We start from the raw sequence: 25,202 nt of genomic DNA on the forward strand, positions 1-25,202 counted from the left end.
TTGGCCTCTCAAGCCTTGACTGCCTAGGTAAACTAAATTCAAATTTTCTCACTCTGGTACTCTAAGACTCCTGAAAGTTCTGATTCATTGCTCTTTCCTTAGTTGCTCATTCCTATGATGCTTACAAATTGGCAGATGCCCCAAAAGAAAAGAAATAGGAAATGTCTGGTTCAAAGCAATGCATTTCTCTTCTTTCTTGAATCATGGCCCTTTAAATCCTGGTTCCTTTGGTTGCTCTCAAATGCCTTCAGAACTCTCCATCTATTTGTACACATCAGATAGTAATGAGAGTCTGTGAGTACTTAGTACTGATTGCTATTTTGCAGGTTTTATATGTCATATATGTGTATGTGTTGTTTATTTGTGAATTAAATTTATTTTCAAAGGCTTTTAAAGAACTATATACTTTTTTAGTTCATATAACAGATATATCTAGGAGTTCAGAAAAGGGGTGGAAAAGTGAAGAAAAAAAGTACCTGAAGAACTCTTGGGAAATGTGTTCCTGATATAAATGTCACATCATTTACAATGTAAATTCTTCTGAACAGCCCAGACTGCATCTTATTAGCACATAAACACAGCTCAACTGATAACCATAAACAGAATCTCCAGTGGATTCCAGGTATTTCCTTCAGCATTAATTTTTTATGTTTCAGAGAGACCAACTTCATACATTACCATCAGCACCAAAAAGAAAAACAGTCTCCTTTTTTCTGTCTTGTTAGATTTGGAGTTTTAACTTAATACTTAGGAGATATAACTTTTTTTCTATGTAGTTAGAAAGTCATAACTGACTAAACTGAATTCCAAAGGATTTTCCCAGCATGATTCTGCAGTTTCATAAATCTAATTTGGAAATATTGAATGTTCAATGAAATCAGAATTATTTTTCAAAAATTTGACCAACTAATTTAAAAATAACATTTAGACAAAATACATTTCATAATTTTCTAAACATTTTTGATGCTTAATTTGTAATGCTGACTAGTTATAGATGAGAAAAATAATCTTTATACCTCTATTATTTGAGATTTTATAAGGGAGAAGTTAACCTATCTGATATGTAGGAGTGCACCATTTAATCACAAGAAATAATCATTTTAACATCCTATTTAGTAAAATTGCTCTTCCATACGGAGATGTTATATTGCAAAAAATATGAGTGTTATAGTCACAAGAATTTAAGAGAAGCACTAAGAACTAAAAATATTTCTGAATTATACAATGAAATTCAATGTCAGCTAAAGAAAATGTTAGCTTCTAATTTAAATAGTCATAAACTTTAAAAAAATTAGCATATAACATTCAGTAAAAAATTAATAGAGCATATGTTGAAATACATACTTTATGTGTATTCATACATAAATGCTCATCACATGACCAGAAGCTATTGCGGTTATAAAATACAGACTGCCTTAATGAGTTAGCATCATTCGTGTGTTGTATGGTTTATTAATTTTTAAATTAATTGCTTTGATGTGATTTGAACCTTATATAAAAGATGAGTTATTTTGGTAGCTTTATAGAGCAGACTTTCTCCTTTTCTGATAGACCAGAAACAGTGTTTCCTGATTTTATATTCAAAATAGAGCATTTCCTCCACATAACACTGAATACAATGGTTCATGTATCCATTTATTCTGAATTTAATGTGTTCTTACAAAGAAGATTCAGTTGAATAAGCTTAGGTGTGAAGTAAAATAACTGTGTCATCCTAATCTGAATGTGAAAATGATTTAGTATTTACATTTTTGCTCGTAGTAAAAATAAGTACTTTAAATTGCATTTGGGGCTTTTCCATACTCACCAAACAATATTTTTTTTAAAAAATATACTCTCTACTTTTATAACCGTATAGCCTATTTTTTTTAAGCTTTGCAATGTACAGTTGACCCTTGAACAACATGGGTTTGAACTGCATGGGTCCATATATGTACAGAATTTTAAAAATAAATATATTGGAAAAAATTTTAGAGATTTGTAACAACTTGAAAAACTCACAAACTGTGTAGCCTAGAAATATCAAAAAATTAAGAAAAAATTAGTCTTGTCTCCTGCAACTTTACTGAACTTATTTATTAATATTAAAAAGACCACATTACCTAAAGCAATCTACAGATTTAATGCAATCCCTATCAAAATACCCATGATATTTTTCACAGAACTAGAATAATCATAAAATGTATATGGACTCACAGAAGACTCAAATTACCAAAGCAATTTTGAGGAAAAAGAACAAAGCAGGAAGTATCACCCTCTGAAGACTTCAGGCTATACTACAAAGCTACAGTAACCAAAACAGCATGGTACTAGCACCAAAATAGACACATAGATCAATGAACAAAAAACAGTACTCAGAAATAGAGTCATGCATCTATCTAAAGTCAATTAATCTATAACAAAGGAGGCAAGGGTATACATTGAAAAGAAGATAATCTTTTTAATAAGTAGTTGTTGGTAAAGCCAGACACATACACGTAAAAAATAAGATCAGAACATTTCCTCATACCAAATACAAAAATAAACTCAAAATAGATTGAAGACCTAAATGTAAAAACTGATGCTAAATGTAAAACTCCTAGAGAAAAACATAGGCAGAACACTACACTCTTTGACATAACTTGCAGCAATATTTTTTTGTACCTGTCTCCCACAGTAATGAAAACAAAAGCAAAATTAAACAAGTGGGACCTAATTAGACTTACAAGCTTTTGCACAGTAAAGGAAACCATCAACAAACCAAAAAGACAGCCTACTGAATGGGAGAAAATATTTGCGAATACCATAACCAATTAGGAGTTCATATCCAAAATAAATAAACAGCTCATTCAACCCAATATCAGAAAGCCCCCAAACAACCTTATTTAAAAATGGGCAGAAGATCTGAATAGACGTTTTTCCAAGGAAGACATACAGATGGACAACAGCCACATGAAAAGATGCTCAACATTGCTTATCAACAGAAAAGTGCAAATCACAATCACTATGAGCTAGCACCTCATACCTGTTAGAATGGCTATCATCAAAAAGTCTACAAATAACAAATGTTAACAAGGATGTAGAGAAAAAGGAACCCTTGTACACTATCGGAGGGAATGTAAATTGGTGCAGCCACTGTGGAAAACAGTATGAAAGTTCCTCAAAAAACTAAAAATAGAACTACCGTATGATCCAGCATTTCCACCCTGGGTGTATATCTGAAGAAAATCGAAACACAAGTTTGAAAAGATACATAAACCCCAATGATCACAGCAATGTTGTTTACAATAGCCAAGATATGGAAGCAACCTACATACCATCAACATATAAATGAATAAGGAATATATGGTACATATATACAGTGGAATATTACTTAGCCACATAAAATAATGATATTCTGCAATTTGCAACAATGTGGACGGACCTAAAGATTATTACATTTAGTTAAATAAGTCAGACAAAGACAAATACTCTAGGTTATCATTTACGTGTGGAATCTAAAAAATAAATTAATGTATATAACAAAATAGAAACAGACTCAGATACACAGAGAACAAACTAATGGTTACCAGTGGGGAGAGGGAAATGGGAAGCGGCAAGATAGGGGTATAGAGTGAAGAGATACAAACTGCTATGAATAAAATCATTAAGTAACAAGGATATATTGTACAGTACAGGAAAATACAGCCATTGTTTTATAATAACTTAAATGGAGTATGATCTATAAAAATACTGAATCACTATGTTGTACACTTGAAACTAATATAATATTGTAAAACAACTCTACTTCAATAAAAATCAAATTAATTTAAATTAATGACTAAATGAACCTCTGTGTGCCTACTATCTAGCTATGAAAACCAAACTTTCCTATTTAGATAGAGAGGTAGCCATTATACTAACTTTTAGGATATTAAATTTTAAACTTTTTCTTAGTACAATTGTATACAGCCCTAAAAAATTAACTATGGTTTTATCTATTTCTTCACATTATTTAAAATATTGTTAGAATAAACAGTTTTTTGTATTTTGCCAAATATAAACCTTTTGAAATGTAATTATGTTCCTGTAGCCCATTTCTTTCTCACTGCTGTATGACTATTCTCAAATTATTTATTCACTGTTTTGCAGATGAACATTTGTATCGTTACCAGTGTTTGGCTATGACACAGTGATGATATAAGCATTATTGTACACACATCCTCATTTCATATATAGCTATTTCTCTAAGATACATACATAGAAAATGTGATTTCTGTGCCATATATGTGTATGTATATATGTATATGTATATATATATATATACACATAAATATATATAAAACAAATGGGTGTGATTGTGTCCTAATAAAACCTTATTCACAAAAAACATCTACTGTAGTCCAGATTTGGCCCAAGGTCCTGGCTTTGCCACCTCAAATATAGAGCTTCACTCATATTGTTAAATCCCCATAGTCTTTATTATTATCTATTTTTAATTTTAAAAATATGTAGCATAATTATATGCTACAATATATGTGAAGGTGATTTTTAATATTTAACATATAATAATAGTATTATTTTATATGATATGTTACAGGATATAAGAGTATTACAAACATATGATATTCATATAAGTTAAATTTTAAAAATTGCAGTATCAGTTTTTTTTAATTGATATGTTTTCTTCTATAGTAGCTTCCTCTATTCCCTGTCAATGTTTTACATCTAGTTTTCTATGGTCTTGGAAATCTAATTTCCAGACTTACTTTATTTATATGTTAACTATAAATAAACTATGTTATGTAAACATCTATATACTTATTTAGGAGTAAAAGATAAAGCTTGAGAATAGCTTGCCTTAGTAAAATTTATTGGGCCTGCTATAAAGGCCTTTGGGTCTATCACTGTGTTAATAATAGAAGAAACTGACAAACCTATTCTCTAGATGAGAGATTACTCTATGTGGATATAAAGCGAATTCTTTAGGAAAATTATTACAGAGTTTATCTGAAAATGATTGTGTATTTATTTATATGTTTATAAACATATTTAAACATAACACTTATGAAGTTTTAGTTACATTTTTAAGGAACTGTCACCAACTAGAATCTATTACAAGGAAGGTTTACTAAAACCTTTATTAAATATTTTCTTGCTGATTTTGGTTAGTATCATCAATTAGTTATGTATTTATTTCATTCAGTTTGACTTAATCAAACAGATTTCCAAAGATGGGTTAGAGCATTTTCTTAAAAAGTTATTTGGGAAAAAAAAACCAATTTCCAAACTTAATTTTCAGTATTATTACACATACACACACAAAGTCTCCACACAAATGATAACCTTACAAAAGAGAAGTGAATTATGGTGATCACAGCTAACAAAGACACTAAAGTAAATACAAACATTATTTTTAACTGAAGAGAGACAGTCAGGGTTGAGACCACTATATGCCACTATGATTTTGATCATTCTTTTCAAGTGATATCATACAATGGATCAGAGTAGTTCCACTTAAACCAAGGAAGTTCATTCCTTATTCTCAAGTCAGGGTCTGGTGCTCCAACATTTTGCTCCCACGGTGAGCTGTGCTTACTACTTACTAAAATACTTATCCTGACCATAGGATTAAACTCAAGTGATCAGCTGCATTTCCCGCCATCCCTACCACATCATCGTCTCCTCCAGGATCAAGACCACTTTTTATTTATCTCACTACCAAATACATAGGAGGTACCCAAAAATGTCTGTGGAACTGAACTGACCATAAGGAAAATGCCAAAATATAGTCATTTATCAGAACAGTTAAGGAACTTTTAAAGCATTTAAAGATTTTGAATAGTATAATCAGTTAGCTGTATATTTATTTCATCTAGTGGTAAATTGGTAAAAAGTGGTAAATTTCATGATGATCTACCTCAACTGGCTGGACCAAACTGAAAGTTTATATTTCTGCCTTTGACTAGAGCATATATTAATGAGATTCTTAAAAGCAGAGATAAAAAGTAGAAGAATAAAATCTATAATTGAAAAACAATGTTATTAAAGGGGAAGGGCCATTCTCCCTCCTGCACCTAATAAAGAATTTATTAGGGACTAAGCATGGTTCTTGAACTATACCTAAATGTACTTGGATTTTTGCCATCAGTGAGTTAGACTGAAGCACACACTTCAGGCCTGTGATACTTCCACTGGAATCCTCAAACCTGCGGCAGTAATGAATCTATGAGGAATACACCAATCACCAAGGAAATATTTTCATGGTCAAACCTAGTCCCATAAATAAACAAACCCTCCCCCCCCAAAAAAATGGTGCTTAGTTTTCATAGTATATCTATACTCACATACATCTCAAAACAATTGGTGGTTTAATTTCAAATGGTATAGTAAGAAATAGTATAGTAAGAAAGCAATATTACAAAGAACGCAGGGAAAATTGAAATCTCAATGTACACTTGAATAAAACATTAAGATTGTTTCTTGCTTGAACAAACGGGGGGAATCAAACAACTCTGGGGGAAAACAGCATGCTACGGAAGGCAACCTGCTGGAGGAACTTCTAAGCCAAACATACAGCAAACTTCAAAGAATTTATTACTATGTGTTTTCCCAAGCTGTCAAGAATCTCAAAAGAACACTTTAAATATGTATGGTGCTAGTGGAGAGAAATTTGCTATATCCAACCAAATAAAAATCATTTGTGTTGTTTTGGGTTTCTTTTTTTTTTTTCAAAATGACTGATTTTTAGACATGGGAAGGAAGAACGTTAGTACTCAAATTCTTGGCTCCAAGAGGGCAAGAAGGGATGGATTTGTTGAAAAGGAAATACGCTATCAGGAGATGTGGGACATTGGCAGCGGTGAGACACTTCACCTGCACAACAGTCTGGGACTGGCGAGATTAGTCAATTACAGTTTCCCAGAGCTGGCCAAGGGGAGAGCCACCCTGAAGGCTTGGGTTCAAAATGCTACATGATGCTTTTATAGTTAACTGCGGACTAAGTACTTTGTATTTTTGTATTGTATTATGAGAAAAATAGACACTGTTTCTATACATTAATCTTGCAGCATCAGTCTGTTGTGTTTTTTCCTATTTAATAAAGGCATGAACTGTTTCCTGATATTAGGCAGACTCAGGACTTCACAAATATGAGCTCACCGAGTCCTCAGAACATCCCTACAATATGAGTTTGTTAGGATCCTCATTTTCAAAAGGACAAAAGTGAGATTCAGAGGGCTATGTAAGTTGCCCAAGGCCACACAGCTCGTAAGTGGCAGGAGTCAGTACTGGGATTCGGGCAGTTTGGTTTCGAGCCTAATCCTCCTTCATGCTACCCGTGTATGCTCAGAGCCAGGCACAGGATAGGTGAGCAAAACACAGTTCATGGATGTTGAAAAATGATCATCTCGGGCATTCACTTTGACACTCATTATTTTTTTAAAAAACTGATTGCACTTACAGATTCTTGAAAAATTTAAGTCTCAAATCTACGTATCAAATGACAGAAACAAGTTATTCCAAATGACTTTATCTTTATTTCTCTGACCCTTTTCCCTCAATAACTGTAATCACGTCTTCTCTCTTTACAGGATAGCTCTAATTTCATGCATGGCATAATTAGATCTGGTCATTAACAGAAAATAAAATTATAACTACTCAATCGATTGTTGACATGTACAGCATTTATTTCCTATAACTTCTAAGACTTATTTCCTGTGGCCTTTTCTTCACCTTCCATGGCTCATCCCTTTCCCTCCCTGACCCCTTCACTGACTTCAGACTGTCCCTTGGCTCCTTGAGTCTCAACTGCTATGCCCCAGTACTGTTTCTTGAGACTGTATATTTAGAGCAATTTTAGATGCCATTGAGAGAAAGGTACAAAGATTTACCAAATACCCGCTACCCTCACACATGCATATCCCTCATGATCAACATCACTCACCAAAATGTTTTGTTTTAAGCAAAAGTGAATCCAAATTGATACATGATATTTACCCAAAGTCCATAATTTTAGACACAATGCCCAAAGTACAAGCAACAAAAGTAATAAACACCAAGTGGAACTATATTAAACTCAGATGCTACTTCACAGAAAAGGAAACAACAAACAAAATGAAAAGGCAACCCATATAATGAGAGAAAATATTTTCAAACTATATATCAAATAAGGGGTTAATATCCAAAATATACAAGGAACCCACACAATTCAATAGCAAAGAAACAACTCAATCTAAAAAATGGGAAAAGGACCTAAAAAGACATTTCTGAAAAGAAGACATAAAAATAGCAAACAAGTGCTTGAAAAGATGCTCAGCATCACTAATCATCAAGGAAATTAAAATCAAAAGCACAATGAGACATCACCTCACACCTGTTAGAATGGCTATTATCAAAAAGACAAAAAGGTTAATGTTGGAGAAGATGTGGTGGTAAGCGAATCCTTGTACACTGCTGGTCGTCACGTAAATTGGTATAGCCATTATAAAAACAGTATGGAGTTCCCCCTACAAAAAAATTAAAAACAGAAACCATGCAATCCTGCAATCCCATTCTTTGTAGACATCTAAAGAAATGAAAACAGATGAGTAAGTCTTGGAGATGTAATGTACAGCATGGTGACTGTAGTCAATCGTAATGTATTGCACACTTGAACTTTGCTAGGAAAATAGATACTAAGTGTTCTCACAAACACACAAAGCTAGTGAGATAATGGATATGCTGATTAGCTTCACTGTGATCATTTCACAATATATACATACATCAAAACATCAAGATGTACACTTTCAACATACACAGATTTCATTTGTCAATTACACCTCAATAAAGCTAAAAAAAACCCCTAATACAACAGTCCATGTGGGATAACAGAAATTATATTGCCCTCATAGACCTAATACAGGATTCAGAGGTGGTAGCCCCATTTTATCCTTATTTAATTCTTGAGTTTTGTCTTCAAAAAAACAAATAGATCCTTATAGCATGGGGAAACATATACAAGATCTTGTGGTAGCTCACAGCGAAAAAAAATGTAACAATGAATATATGTATGTTATGTATAACTGAAGAATTGTGCTCTACACTGGAATTTGACACAACATTGTAAAATGACTATAACTCAATAAAAAATTGTTTAAAAAAACAAAACAAACAAACAAAAACAAATAGATCCTGGAGGATTGGAGTTGACTACTACAAAGTCAACCAAGAAGTAGCCCTAATTATAGCTGCTGTTCCAAATGTAGTATTTTTTTTTCCTAAAGCAGATCAAAAAGGTATTATGTACATGGTATGTGGCCACTGAGTGGTGAATGCATTTTCCATTCCTATCAAGACAGATTAGAAACATGACCCATTCATGTGTAATCAACAACTCTCTCTCTCTCTCTCTCTCTATATATATATATATATATATACATATATACTTTTTGTGGTCTTATCTCATTTTTTATCCTTGTCTGTCTTCATTGGTTTTATCCATACTCATTTTTCCAGAATCTGAGAACATTCTAGGTTTTCCTGACTTCAATCCACAGTGCTACATAATTCAGTTTTAGCTGGTTCCTTTGGAATTTTTCTCCTTTAAACATCTTGACCATCCTAAATCTAAAACTGATTTTTTAGCCACAATTCTAATCAACCAGATCTGATTCTCATGGGGAGTATCCAGAGATCCAGAAAGATACTGAACTTTAATTTTCACCATCTGATAGTTGAAATATTACACATAAGCAAAAGACTTTAAGTGAGACTTGCTGATTGTAATGGAATTAACCCCTTGATGACCTTAGCATTACCCATGAGATAAACAGCATAAGCACACATTCTTCACTTGATCTTAAAAGCCCTTCATGATCTATCCTCTGTGCTCCCTTTCCATTATCTGAAAATTACCCTCCTTCCTCATTAAGTGATCCAATCACACTGGCTTAGTCTCAGGAATTAAATATACGACACAACACCAGCCAGTGGGCAGTATGTTGTGGAAGACATCCCTCATTATATCTGTTTAAACACACTTCAAGTTCAATGTTAACAGTATAACTTTTATTTTTAAAAGATGTATTATCTTGAATATTTCAGAAGTCACCTAAGATATTTAGATTTAAATACCTGGAAGAGATATAATTCTTTGTTATAATAACAATACCTTGTTGCTTATGGAAAAAGCAAATATTCATTTCTTACCACGGGGTCACAAGAAGGTATGTGCATCGCAGACACTACAGAGTCTCTGAGCTCTTCACTGAAAGCGAAGCTGTGGAAATTTTGAGGTATGAAAGAAGCTGTTGGCTCATTTTCTTCAATCAGATTTTTATACATCTGTGTTCGAGGTCGAGCTACGCCTTTCAGGATTACATAAAATCCATCATTTCCAACCACTGAGACAAAACGAAGCCAAACGAGATAAACTGTAGTGGGTACACTGTATATTTATTTCCCAGACCCTTTGATATAAATATGACTACAATGCGTATACAATTGCCTCGCTTTTACCAAATTTCTTTTAGTTGATACAATGACAGGGACTTTAATGCAACATTTAGGCATCACAAATAATTTATAGATAATTTACTCAAATAACAAAAACGATAAAGACATATCTGCACATTTCAACTGCGTTTTCTGACAATTATTTACAGTAATCAATCCTCCAATAAATTCTAGAAAAGAACCATGGTGGCATATCATGATTAATAGATTTAAGACATCATTAGAAAAACAGGACCAGAATAGTCCTCGAGCTTTTCAAAATGTTTACCTCCCCCTCAAAAATGCCATTCTGCCTGTTTTATATAAGTAGCAATATATACCCTACTATTAATTGTCACTTAGCTTTACTCTGGACAGGATGACGATCACTCATAGAACTGAGTAAAGAATATAGTATGGAAAGGGAAATTGATCATTACTAGGAAAAAGGGTTTGTTGTTTTTTTTTTTTTTTTTTCAGTATTTCTCCTCCTGCATATTATAACTCTCCACAATTGGTCATCTAATCCCAATTCCTAAAGTTCACCTCTGTGCCTGTAGGTCTGGTAGGTTTACACACTTGTGAGCATTTTGAATACAACGTTTTAGTTTGAATGCGTCCGTTTTAGTTCTGAAGCCTGGTGTTTTGAAGACGCAGGGCATAAGAACTGGATAGAGTCTCTCCATTTCTCAATCTTCTACATCATTTCATAGGATTGGAGCTAATTATTCAGATGCTATGAGAAGATCTTTTCTTACACTTTGCTTATTAACTCGCTGTGAATAGAAACTTTGTGAACTGATTTTAATGGACAGTTGTGTTTCTTTTTATGCCCTACGACATACTGATTGCTTGCTTTCCCTGCTTTTTTTCCTAAAATGAGTCCTTATTAGTGGGGCACTTTTGGTCACCATCTGTACATGGTGACTACAGGAGAGTGATTTTTATAAAAATATTTTCTCAGCTTAGACTGAGCTTAAAATAGATTCTTCCTGGGTAGTGCAATATCATTTCTTATTGAACATCTAATCTGTGCAGCAAGGGCATAGCAGAAACATTGCTTTTTAATGGCTATCATATGAGCTGTATGAGAACTATATTGTAGTGTGTACACTGTAAAGTTAGAAGGGAATTAACATTTTGTAAAACTAGTAATGGTTTTGACCAATTACACAGAGGAAGAATGCATTTGGGGGAAAGGCATGTTCCAAAATATACATTTATATTCTGTTTTTTAATAGAGCAACTGCCACTTCTTAGTATAGAATAAAAGCTATGAAAAGAAATCCACTGTGTGAAATAACTTTATTGTCAGGGCTCTTATCTGCCTACTCCATATAAACCCTCTCTTTTTCCTTCCCCACAATTTTACTGGATGTTGCATGTGCCGGTTTAAAAATTGCATTTCCCAGACACTCTCTCGTATGGCCACGTGACATCATTTTGATTAATAAATCATTGGGAGGGTTTGTACTTTATGCATGTGCACACCACCCCTTTTCCTTGCTGCCTAGAACAGAGAAATGATACTGGAGCTCGGGCAAGCATCTTATAACTAAAAGGAAGAGACACGTAGAATCTCAGAGACCTCACCCCACACCTTTAAACCGCCTGTCTTGCTGTCTTGTGACTTCTCATTACATAACACAAATAAACCTGAATTATTTTGTACACTAGGGTCCTCTAGCTCAGTCTTACTAACAGCTGAACACATTTCTGTGTGAATATTGTTGGAATTTCACTTAACTTTACCCAGAAAATATGTTCGCCTTACTGATGAATATAACTCCTCTGTTCCTCTGGGGAACATCTTCCTTTTCCTTCAGGCTTTGCCCAGTAACAGTGAATTTGACTAAATAATCTCTTCTTACAATGCATTAATTTTCACATTTACATATGAAAATATCTACTCTATTAAGGAGGCACTAAGGAATTTAAATAATAAAGGGAATTTGAGATCCATGGAAAATATTTTGGGTCATAATATTTTATCAATCTTCAAATTACACTTACAAAAAAAAAAAACAGACAAATTAAGCTATACTGGGAGCTGCTAACTCCATTTATATAAAAGATGATAGCTGGTAAGCCAGAAAGAGAAAGAAAAATACCATATGATATCACTTATATGTGGAATCTTAAAAAATATAAATTTAAAAGGAGAGACAGACACAGACATAGGAAAAAAAATGTATGGTTAGCAAGGGGAAAGGGGCTGGGAAGGGATAAATTGGGAGTTTGAGATTGGCAGATACTAGCTAATATATATAAAATAAATAAACAATAAGTTTATGCTATATAGTACACGGAACTATATTCAGCATCTTGTAGTAACATGGTGAAAACGAATATGGAAATGAATATATGTATGTTCATGTATGACTGAAGCATTGTGCTGTACACCAGAGATGGCCACAACATTGTAAACTGACTATACTTGAATTTTATATATATATGTGTATATATATATATATATATATATATATATACACACACACACAGACACACACACACAAAAAGATAACTCTTTGAAAGGCAAAGGGGGGAGGCTATATTTTAAAAGAAAATGTTTTTATTACTATTAGGTAGATACATCATTTTATTGAGGTATAGCTGCTGTACAATATTATATGTTTCAGGTATACAACATAGTCATTAAAGGTTATATTCCATTTCTAGTTACTATAAAATTTTGGCTACATTCCCTGTGTCATACTATATATCCCTGTAGTTTATTTATTTTACACATAGTAGTTTGTAATTCTTAATCCCCTACCCGTATTTTGCCCCCCTTTCCCTTTCCCCACTGGTAACCACTTGTTTGTTCTCTATATGTGAGTCTGTTTCTTTTTTGTTATATTCATTAGTTTGTTTTATTTTTTAGATTCCACATACAAGTGATAATCATATAATATTTGACTTTCTCTGACTTAACATAATACCCTCCAAGTCTATCCATGTTGCTGCAAATGGGAAAAATATTCTTTTTTAATGCCTGAATAGTATTCTAGCGTGTGTGTGCGCACGCACACGCACATGCACGCATGTGTGTGTGTGTGTTTGAATGACATCTTTATCAATTCATTTTTAGTTAGACATTTAGCTTGCTCTCATATCTTGGTTATTGTAAATAATGGTGTTATAAACACTGGGGTGCATGTATCTTTTCAAATTAGTGTTTTGTTTTTTTCAGATAAATACCCAGAAGTGGAATTGCTGGGTCATATACTAGTTTTTATATTTTTAGTTTTTTGAGAAACTGCCATACTGTTTTCCATACTGGCTGCTCTGTTTTACATTCTTACCAACAGTGTACAAGGTTCCCTTTTCTCCACATCTTTGCCAGCATTTGTTACTTCTGATCTTTTTGATGATAGCCATTCTAACCAATGTGAAGTAGTAGCTCGCTGTGGTTTTAATTGGCATTTTTTTGAAGATTAGCAATGTCGAGCATTGTTTCCTGTACCTGTTGGCTGCCTGTATGTCTTCTTTGGAGAAATGTCTATTCAGTTCTTCTACCCAACTTTTTAACTGGGTTGTTTGTTTTCTTGGTGTTGAGTTGTATGAGCTACTTATGTATTTTGGATATTGAATTCATTTATATAAAAGTTATATCATTTGCAAATATTTTCTCCCATTCAGTAGGTTGTCTTTTTGTTTTGTTGATGGTTTCATTTACTGCAAAGGCTATTAAGTTTAATTAGATCCTATTTGTTTTTTGCTTTTGTTTCCTTTGTTTTAGGAAACAGATCCAGAAAAATATTGCTACAATTTTTGTCAAAGAGGGTTCTGCCCTTGTTCTTTTGTAGGAGTTTTATGGTTTCTGGGCGTACATTTAGGTTTTTAGGTAGGTATCATTTTAAATAGTTTACTACATATTGATTATTCTTTCTTTTCAAAATAAGGTACTATAAATGGGCCAAATGTAGGTTTAAGAGGAGAAGTAAGGCCTGGATTTGGTCTCAGTGTTGCATTCATTATCTTGGAAGAGTCACATATTTCTAGGCTCAACTTTCAATTCAAAACTTATCATGCTAAATCAAATTATCTACATGTATTTTTTTATCTTATCAACTATTCAGTGAATATAATTTTTTTGTTGGAATTACTACTAACGAGTTTAAATAAATTATAAATTTCAAAGCTAATATATAACCAAATTTTACCAATGAAAGATTATTTTTAAACATTTTGGCTAACTTGAATTCATAAACTTTTAGAAATACAGATACAATATTTAAATCAGTTAGTAATACTTAAATCATATTAAATTATATTAAAATGGAAATACTTCTAATATAAAATGTGCAAAATATTTTATTTAAACATCTCTGGGATTTCAAAATTATAGAATAGGTAAACAAGATTGTACTGTATAGCACAGGGAAATATATACAAGATCTTATGGTAGCTCACAGAGAAAAAAATGTGACAATGAATATATATGTTCATATATAACTGAAAAATTGTGCTCTACACTGGAATTTGACACAACATTGTAAAATGATTATAAATCAATAAAAAATGTTAAAAAAAATCTCACATAACTCTTTGTTTTTAGTTTCTTCATCATCCCTTGGATCGTTTCTTCAGGTATTTAACACAATTTTCAGAAAACATTATCTTTACTTTAATTGCTTTGGGATATAGTATATTATCATCATTAACATCTTTATGTAATGAAATTCCTGGAAATTTTATCACAAGCTTCAAGGACTATAATTACTTGCATAACATTGACAAGTGTTTTTTAGCTAAGTTTATTTTAAACATAATAAACCTTATTACTAAAAATAATTTATCCAAAATGTAAGAGTACAGAAAGAATGCAAGGAAAAAAATAAGAACAGTCCATATTTTACAAACCAGAATTTTTAATAAGTGCATTTATCTTGAAACAGAGAGAGAGAGAAAGAGAGAAACTAGAATTGTCAAAATTAAAAAGACAGGAAAAAATACTGGCAAGAATGTGAAACAAGTGGAATTTTCATACATTTTTGATGGAAGTGTAAAATTATACAATTGCTTTGTAAAACTGTTTGGAAGTTTCTTATAAAGTGGCACACATATCTAACCTATGCCTCAGTAATTCAGCTCCAAGGTATTTACTCAGAAGCAATGAAAGCAAAAGTCCAAAAAAGAACTCATACAAGAATGTTACCAGCATCTGTACCTGAGTAGCTAAAAGCTGTAAATGGCTTAGGTGTCCATTCAGAAGAAAATGTACAAACAATCTCCGGTATATACATACAATGGAATACTACTCAGCCATAAAAATGAACAAACTATTGATTCATGTGACAAAATTAATCTTAAAAATATTATGCTGATTAAAAGAGGGCTTTCCTAAAAGAGTAGACATTGTTTGTTTTCAATATAAAGTTCTAAACACATCATGTAAAACTGATTTATACTGGCAAAAGAAAAGAAAGAAGAGCAGTTGCCTCTGGTGGGTGGGCCAGAGATTGGGAAGACACATGGAAAGAACTTTCCAAGGTCATAGTGAAGTTCTGTATCTTGATAGGGGTTTGGGTTTACAGTATTTGCCAAATCTCATCAAGTGACACATTTAAGGGGTATATATGCACACCACTGTATGTAAATTTTACCTTAACAAAATGAAGGACCAGAACTAAATGTTGAATTCTAGGTGAACACTAAAATGTTTAGGGGTGAAATGTCCTCATACAATGGATGTAAAATAGAATGGAATATGATGCAAATGTGGTACGGGAAAGCTGTAGGGAAAAAAATGTGCAACTACAAGGTTTTAGCAACTTTTTAAAATCTCTTTATCTTGAGCCAGACGTCGTTCTAAACATATTACATGTATCAACCCTTTTTTTCCTCTTAGCAACCCTAAGAGTCAGGTACTACAACGGCTCCAATATTACAACTGTGGAAACGGAAGGCACTGAGAGATGAAACATCTTGCCCTGACTTGTCCTCGGAGAGCCCGACATGACACAGTCGGCATTTAAACACAACCACTTAACAAGTCCAGCTCCAGGACTAGTCTAGTCTTTGGGCATCAGTATAGTACCAGCTTTCTCCCTCTCTTTTCTTCTCTCTTCCTCTCTTTCCATCTCTCTCCCCCTCTCTCCTCCTGCCTCTCTTTTTCCCTTTCTCTTCATATGTATTTTCTAGGAATGTGTTTTCAATTATGTTAAAGTAAGGTATATGTTATGACCTAGCCAGATATCATGTTTCATCTTAAGTGGGAAACAAAAGCACAGTTGAACATTTCAAAGTAACATACGTTAACTTAAAATGTTTAATAAAACACTCAATATATGTGTGCCTATAAATACATATTAACTATATAACAAAAATATGTCTAGAAAGGATTTTGATAGTATAGTTGCTCATATGAAAATGTAGTGTAATTTAAATAGAGCTTCATCAAAAAGGGCATTGCTAATTACTGAGTAAAATAATAGTGCTCGATTAGAATGGCGTCTGTACCTTTCCCTGGGTTTTCTCCATAAGTCTAATGTTGTTAGATCTTAATAAGTGGGTTGATTCGCTATTCCTGGAAAAAATAGCTAATTAGGAAACAACCTTTCTATCCTAGCTTTCCAAAATCGAGAAGCATAGTTGTTCCTGTTTTCCAAATCTGCTAAACTTGCCATGAGAGTACGTATCACATCCTAAGGATCATATAATTGTCATGTTACTATGTTAAGGTGTTGGAAAACTAATTCCTTTAATAATCCCAAGTATTATATATCATTAGTCCATTTTTCACATAAAGTGATTAAGGGTCAGAATGATTAAGTAACTTGTCAATAGTCACAAAATACATTAACTTCTGGAGGCCTTCAAATATATTCCAACATCTGAAGATTACACACATACACACAGACCCACAAAAACACCTACAAATACACACATAGGAGTGCTCTGTGTATGTGTATGCACGTGTTTGTATGGTATATTATACATATATTTATGCAGTGTTATATGTATATGTATATATATTGATATATCAAAAATAAAATATATAAATATGTATATAGATATTTATATATACATGCACATATACATATGAGTTTTATAAATCATAAAGGATATCAGTAAGGATTGAAAGAATTCTTGCTACTTTTTTATAAAGTTCAGTTCAGAAATTGATACTCAATTATTTCCTAAAATTCATGTAGCTGTTTTATTTATAAATCAAAACTACCTTGGTAGAGATTTGACAATAAAAGAATTAAGAAATTTCAGAACTCAGCAGAGTGAGATGAACTTTGTGACAACTTCTTTATACAAATACTTGAGGAAAGAAATTCACATTCAAATTTTAAAAATAAAATATTCTTGCATCCATTGTAGATTAATTGACCTATATATCTGTGGGATTATTTCTGGGCTTTCTGTTTGAATTGATCTATGTGTATATTTTTGTGCCAGTACCATACTGTTTTGATTGCTGGAGCTTTGTAGTATAGTCTGAAGTCAGGGAGTATGATTGCTCCAGCTTCTTTCTTCATTCTCAAGATTATTTTGGCTGTTCAGGGCCTTTGGTGTTTCCAGGAAAATTTAGTGTTTTTAATTCTAGTTCTGTGAAAAATGCCATTGGTAATTTCATAGAGATTCCAATAAATCTGTAGATTGCCTTGGGTAGTATGGTTATTTTAACAATATTGATTTTTCCAATTCAAGAACATGGTATATCTTTCCATCAAATGTTATGACAAAGGAGGCAAGAATATTCAATGGAGAAAAGACAGTCTCCTCAATAAGTGATGCTGAGAAAACTGGACAGCTACATGTAATAGAATTAAATTAGAACATTCTGTAACACCATGTCCAAAAATAAATGCAAAATGGATTAAAATCCTAAATGTAAGACTGATACTCTAATCCTCCTAGGCAGAACAATCTTTGACATAAATTGCAACAATATTTTGTGAACTGGCTCCTAGAGTAATGGAAATAAAAGCAAAAAATAAACAAATGGGACTAATTAAACTTAAAAGCATGTGCACAGCAAAGGAAACCATAGATAAAACAAAAAGACAACCTATGAAATGGGAGAAAATATTTGCAAATGATGTCACTAACAAGCAATTAATTTCCAAAAGCATACAAACAGCTCATACAGCTTAATATCAAAAAAGAAAATGAATAACCCAATCAAATAATGGACAGAAGACCTAGACATTTCATTTCTCCAAAGAAGACATACAAATGGCCAAAGGTATATGAAAAAATGTTCAATGTTGCTAATTATTAGAGAAATGTAAATCAAAACTACAGTGAAGTATCACCTCATGCTGGTCAGAATGGCCATCACCAAAAAGTCTACAAATAATAAATACTGGAGAGGGTGTGGAGAAAAGGGGACCTTCCTACACTGTTGGTGGGAATGTAAATTGATGCAGCCACTATAGAGAACAGTATGGAGGTTCCTTAAAAAACTAAAAATAGAATTACCATATGATCTAGCAAACCCATTCCTGTGCATATATCTGGAAAAGATGAAAACTTCAAAAAGATACATGCATCCCAGTGTTCATAGCAGCACTATTTACAATAGTCAAGACATGGAAACAACCTAAATGTCTAATTAACAGATGACTGGATAAAGAAGATGTGGTATATTTATACAATGGAATACTACTCAGCCATTAAAAATGATAAAATAATGCCATTTACAGCAACATGGATAGTTCTGGAGAATGTCATTCTAAGTGAAGTAAGCCAGAAAGAGAAAGAAAAATACCATATAATATCACTCATATGTGGAATCTAAAAAAAATGAATTTATAAAACAGAAACAGACTCACAGACATAGAATATAGGTGTGGTTGCCAGGGGGGAGGGGGTGGGAAGGGATAAACTGGGAGTTCAGATTTGCAGATACTGACTGGTATATATAAAATAGGTAAACAAGTTTATACTGTATAGCACAGGGAAGTATATTCAATATCTTACAGTAGCATTTAGTGAAAAAGAATTTGAAAATGAATATATGCATATTCCTGTATGACTGAAGCATTGTGCTGTACACCAGAAATTGACACAACATTGTAAACTGACTATAACTCAATAAAAACATTATTTTAAAAAAACTCCTTGTGATTGGGCAAAACTGCCAACTTTTCTAAAAATATGGAAACCCAAGAAGTAGCCTAGACAGGATGAACAAATATTAGTTCTTTTCTGATCATTTTTCCAATAAAATCAATTAGGTTTTTAAAAAAACTATTAAATTCTAGGCACTGAGCAGCACAATTATATAAAGCAACCTGAAAAATAGGTCTTTATTAATTAAAAATATTTCAGTAACAGAAATGGAAGGAAATTATGCATATGGGGCTTCTATTACTGTTGTCACCTACTAATACATCTATTCCACCTGCTCAGGGCAGGTGCTTGTTGTGATTGAGTAGGGTCTGTCCTGAGCAGGTGTTAAGTAGTTCAAACATCACCTCTGCTTATAAGTTTCACTGTTTAGAAAATAAGATTCAATGACAATATTAAAGAAATACATATCATGGCAGGGGTCTCTAGAATTGTCTTGAGATTGAAGAGCAGTTTTGTTGCATTAATTTTCTCAAAACATCACAATCATCTCTTGGACAGGGGAAGGCAGAAATGGAACAGGGTCCCCAAAATGCAGGGAAACACCAAAAAATATTTATGGGTGGCTTTCAAGGATGAATCTTCATGAACCATAGGCAATCCCTCTGCTGTAGTGAAAACATACGTCCACTTCAGAATCAGTGCATGTTCTTGAAGGCCATGGTTGCCTTGAAGGCAGCCATGGTCTTCGTGGTAGGACTAAATATTTTATTACCTTTACTGAGAGCATATTTGGATTATGGTTTCTTTATATATGAGGAAAGTGCCCACTAAATGTTTCATGAGATTTATTTACTGTGTTTTTACATGTTATATAAAATTTAAACTATGACAGAAAATAAATCTATGCAGGCTAAAGAAATATTAAAGATTTAGTATTTTTAGAATTTTTTCAGCATTAAAAAATAAATATAAGATTTATTTAAATGAGGAGCTATGGTGTTTTTGAGATATAACCTCATAAAAGTGAGAGTAAAATGAAAGAAATAGAAGAGAAATGACACTATAAGACTTAGTGGACTTCAAGAAATAGCAAAGATGATACAGATGTAAAAGAAAGAAAAACCTTTATCAATCATTTCATAGGAATATTTTAATATTAATATAAAGGTAGATATCAATACAATTTTTATCTGGGATCCAATTACTGGTTAGCCATTAAATTGGATTCTCAAGTAAGCTAATTCTTTTAGCTTTCATGAGCTTTAAGTTGCTAATCATAAAAATGCCCTCTGCCCAGGCCATTAAAGTGAGATTCAGTGGAAAACTCTTGAGATAATTTGAATTTACAAGTAAACTAAATCTATATATGTGTGTAGCATATAGAAAGAGATTACTATATATAAAATATATATGGTATTTGTATTATAGTCATGGAAGTAATCTTTGTATATAGTAATCTTAATATAGTAATCATGTTTTAGTACCACTGGCACCTAAACTAGAGATACATGTGTTATTCAGTACTTGAAATCATAACATTGTTATCCTTGTTAATATTTTGTTAAGAAAACCAGATACGTGAGAGGCTAAGTGGGTGATGGGAAATTTAGGAAGCTGCCTTAAATAATGAAGCTCTAAAGAACCCGTGGCCAGAAAAGAGGCCAGAAGGTGCAAATAGCTGTGTGGAATTACAGGGAAAAAAAAAAAAAAAAAAAACAGCAGTAGCTTGAAAACCCGCAGCCTGGTGATGAGGGGTTACTAGGGGGATACTGTAAATAACCGCAGAGGGAGGGAAATGCACACACCAGTAAAGAAAAGGGAAAAAGAAACACTCCTGATGGAGCTTGTTTTTAAGTTGAATAAACAAAGAGGTTGACAAAGGTAGGATGTTTAATGAGTTGACTGCTTTGATAGTGAAACAGATCTGAGCTGTCAGAATTAGATGTCTTAAAAACTCAAGAGAAGGGTTGTGGCACAGAGAGACGTAAACACAGAAAAATCCAAAGTTTTTTAATATGTTTGAAAATACGCCCTATCGAAATGTGAGTTGCAAAACCTTATTTCACACAGCTGTTCCTCTCCACTGTCCCTTAATGCCTCTTCCCTCCATGAACGTAATCATTTTTAAAATATGTATTTTTGGAGTGTCCTTCTGGATCTACTCCTATGCAGATTTTATTGTGTATTTTTGTATGTATATATGCACTTATAATTTCAGGTTTTATAGGACAAACATGATCATATTATTTATATAATTCTGCAGCTATTTTTTTATTGGTTGTCCTTCATAAGTTTCTATGTCAATGTATATAAATCTACCTCAGTTTTTTTAACCCCCGCCTAGAATTCCATAGAATAAATGTATCACAATGTAGTCGATCTTCTATTAAAGGATATTTAGATTGCTTTCATATTTTTACCAAAATAAGTACAATTTCAGAGATTTATGATAGAGCAAATTAATTTTTAATTAGCATCCTCAAGCTAACAGCAAAGCAATGCTGGGTGTTTGTTCTTTCTTCCTTTTCAAAATCATTTATCTTCTGCGAAAACTCCTGTGGATTACTTTCCACTGCTTAATGTCAGATTAAATGAAACCAATAATAAGGAGGGGAGACTCTCAAAATATGAAAATCTTTCCAATAGACACATGTTGTCCAAAATTCCAGTTTGAGTTTAAATTCATGCTTCTGATGAACCGCTTTATAAAAACATTGCCATAGTGGACAGAGAATGAGTTTAGCATTAAGGCTAAGTGTATGAAATTCAGTTCTAATTAGGAATATTCTGCATGATATTTTATGCCTTAGGTTCTCATCTGTAGAGTGTAATAATAATAATAATAATAATAATAATAATAATAATAATAATAATAAATGCCTACTTTTATTTGATACCATGAGGAATAAATAAGGGATGCCCCTCATATAAATAATGCATTAAATAAATTTAGTTCCTCTTTTTTAATAAGTACTCAATAAATGCAACAAAATGATGTTACACTTTGTTGGTTTATGTGTGTGTGTGTGTGACTCTGTGTGTTTATTTGTTTGCCACCCCCCCAAAAAAAATTTAAAATATGAAATACTTCTATTAATGTATCCAACATATCCCTGGTAAAGGGACTCGAAATTAAAATTGGGAAACTAAACTAAAATCCGTCAAGAAGTTTTCTTCTCAGTATCTGGATCAGTCATATAATTGCCTTGACCACTTGCTGTCTTAACTATGAAAACCAATGCTAGATTGTTATTAAATGTGTGTATCAATAAGCAGTTTTCAGAGTGTCGTCCGCAGACTAGCAGCACCCACTGGAATGTTATTGGAAATGCAAATTAAGTCCATCCCAAACCCACTGAATCAGAAACCAAACGGGTTAAACAGAACAATACATTTCACTGGGTCCTCTGGGTGACTCCGAATGCATGTTCAAAGTAGAGAAAAACCACGATGTGTCTTTTTTTTTAATTTTTCCTTTCTTTTTTTTAATTGAAGTATAGTCAGTTACAATGTGTCAATTTCTGGTGTACAGCACCATGTCCCAGTCATGCATATACATACATATATTTGTTTTCATATTTTTTTTCCATTAAAGGTTACCACTAAGATACTGAATATAGTTCCTTGTGTATCTTTAAAACATAAGTACTAAAATGTGAAATGGTATTTGTTTCACTACTTATAACCCTACAAATGAAAAACATCCAAACAGTTTATTTTAACATGTCAAGTGAAATTATGAATACTATACTGGTAGACATCTCAAAATAGTGACACACATTTTTATCTTGCCAAATTTCCCTCCAAATTCGTCTGTTACCTGTGCTTCCCTTTATCCAGGTTTCAGAAATGACACTCTTACTAAGTATTTTCAGATGCTCATCGATTAGCTGAGAGGTTAAATCTGGAATCTTTTTCAGCATCTTCCACACAGCGTTGTGTTCAGATGGTGTCCTGTGAATGGGCCTTAAAAAAAAAAAAAATTGCAAATTGAGAGACCACAGCATAAATACAAAGCAACAAACAAAAATCCTTGATTTTTCAGCTTCCAGATTTGTATTTCCTTTTTTTAAGGGTTGTTTAAGGATACTTGTGATAATGTTGTCTTTTGTCTTAGTAATCTTTAAAATTTGTTCTCCTCCCATCATAAAGATGTACTTCCATGAAATTTTAAACTTTAGGAAATTATATAGTGCCTTTCCCTTCTTTTTATAGAAAACTCAGTGCTTCAGTTTTAAGATTATATCCTTCGTTATTAGCCATTATAATAATAAAGACATCTTTTAGACAAATGATTGATGTTTTATCTACTGTTTATTCTCGATCTTTTTAAGTACTATTAAAATTAGATCAAATGAAGCTGTAATTTAACATTTGAGGATATAAATTTTAAGTTAAATATACATTTGTAATTTTAAATAAAACATAGTTATCATATGATAGCTATTTATTTATTTTAATCACTAAGTTTACTATTTAATAAATAGTGTGCCACAATCAAGATACAAAATTCATGTTGGTTCTAAATTCTCAAGGGACTAACCTAGTTCTCATGCCATTGCTAAATATGCAGTATTTTTTAAAAATCTATTGTAAAAAAATCAGTTTAGCAGCAGAAAGGAAATTCAGGGTACTCACATATATGTAGGTTTGCCAGAAACAGACTCAGTTTAGACACGATATCCTGTTGGCCCATCTGTTATGCATGTGTTTGTGTGTGCATGTTTACAGGATGACAATATAAATTGTTTTTTTAGTGTTGTTGTGTTGTAGCAAAAAAAAACCCAAAAAAGTTGGGAAAACACTCGCTTAGTAGTCTTAAGAAATAGTTTTTAGAAAATTGGCTCCCTACTTAAAATCATTTAAAAGTGTGTACTTCAGATGCCATAAAAAAGAATTTATATTCAGAAATGTCATGATATCATAACTAAAGCCCTAAAATATGTCACTGATTTAGCAACCAAATCGGGGTGACAAGAAATAATATCATGGATTTTAAATAATAGGCATACATGTTTAGTGGCAAAACATTTGCTATATTATTTGCCTGCAGTAATCTGGAACACAGACCAAGTGCCTAGGAAACCTGCTGCTTCACAGAAAATAATTGGAAAAAGCCAGAAAATTATTATGTTTTGCTTGCTAAATGTTACTTGTTTGTAGCAACGTATTATTAGCTGGCTAAAATTGACCAGTTCTCAAGCATAAATGAAAACAAATAGAGATGGAGGGGATCCAGAAATGTGGGGCATGATTTTTTACCAGCCATGTCATTAGATGAATTTAATGTCACGTTTACCAGGATGGATGAGTAGATTAATGTTTGTCATCATATTGGGAAGGTTTGGCCATTCTCTCTTCAATATTCTCTGCCCCTTTTCTCCTCTCCTTCCAAGATTCCCACTAGGCTGATTCTGGTTTTCTTGTGGTGTTACCACAGATCCCTGAGACTCTGTTCATGGTTTTCGTTTTTATTCTTTCTGCTCCTCTGATTGGATAATCTTAATCGATGTATCTTCAAGTTTGACATAAGTTCCTTCTGCCAGACCTCATCTGTTGTCGAACCCCACTAGGGAAGTTTCTATTTCAGTTATTGTACTTTTTAACTCTAGAATCTCTATTTGGCTCTTTTTTTATTTCAATTACTTTGGATTGATATTATCAGTATGGTGAAACATTACTGTCATACTTTCCTTTGACTTTATAAAGTCTGTATCCCTTATGGTGTGCAGAACCTG

The 25,202-nt window shown here is 32.7% G+C and overlaps 1 protein-coding gene across 1 annotated transcript in view; it reads right to left on the minus strand.

The window, feature by feature from the left end:
* CNBD1 (cyclic nucleotide binding domain containing 1) overlaps positions 1-25,202 on the minus strand; it is a 230,433-nt gene that overhangs the window by 66,596 nt on the left and 138,635 nt on the right. Inside the window, exons 6-7 of the mRNA XM_032469909.1 lie at positions 23,285-23,430; positions 10,147-10,340 (exon numbers count right to left, since the gene is read on the minus strand). Coding sequence (XP_032325800.1) covers positions 10,147-10,340; positions 23,285-23,430 — 340 coding nt within the window. The remainder of the gene's footprint in view (positions 1-10,146; positions 10,341-23,284; positions 23,431-25,202) is intronic.

The sequence above is a fragment of the Camelus ferus genome, chromosome 29 (genome assembly GCF_009834535.1).
Source record: "Camelus ferus isolate YT-003-E chromosome 29, BCGSAC_Cfer_1.0, whole genome shotgun sequence".
NCBI lineage: Eukaryota > Metazoa > Chordata > Mammalia > Artiodactyla > Camelidae > Camelus > Camelus ferus.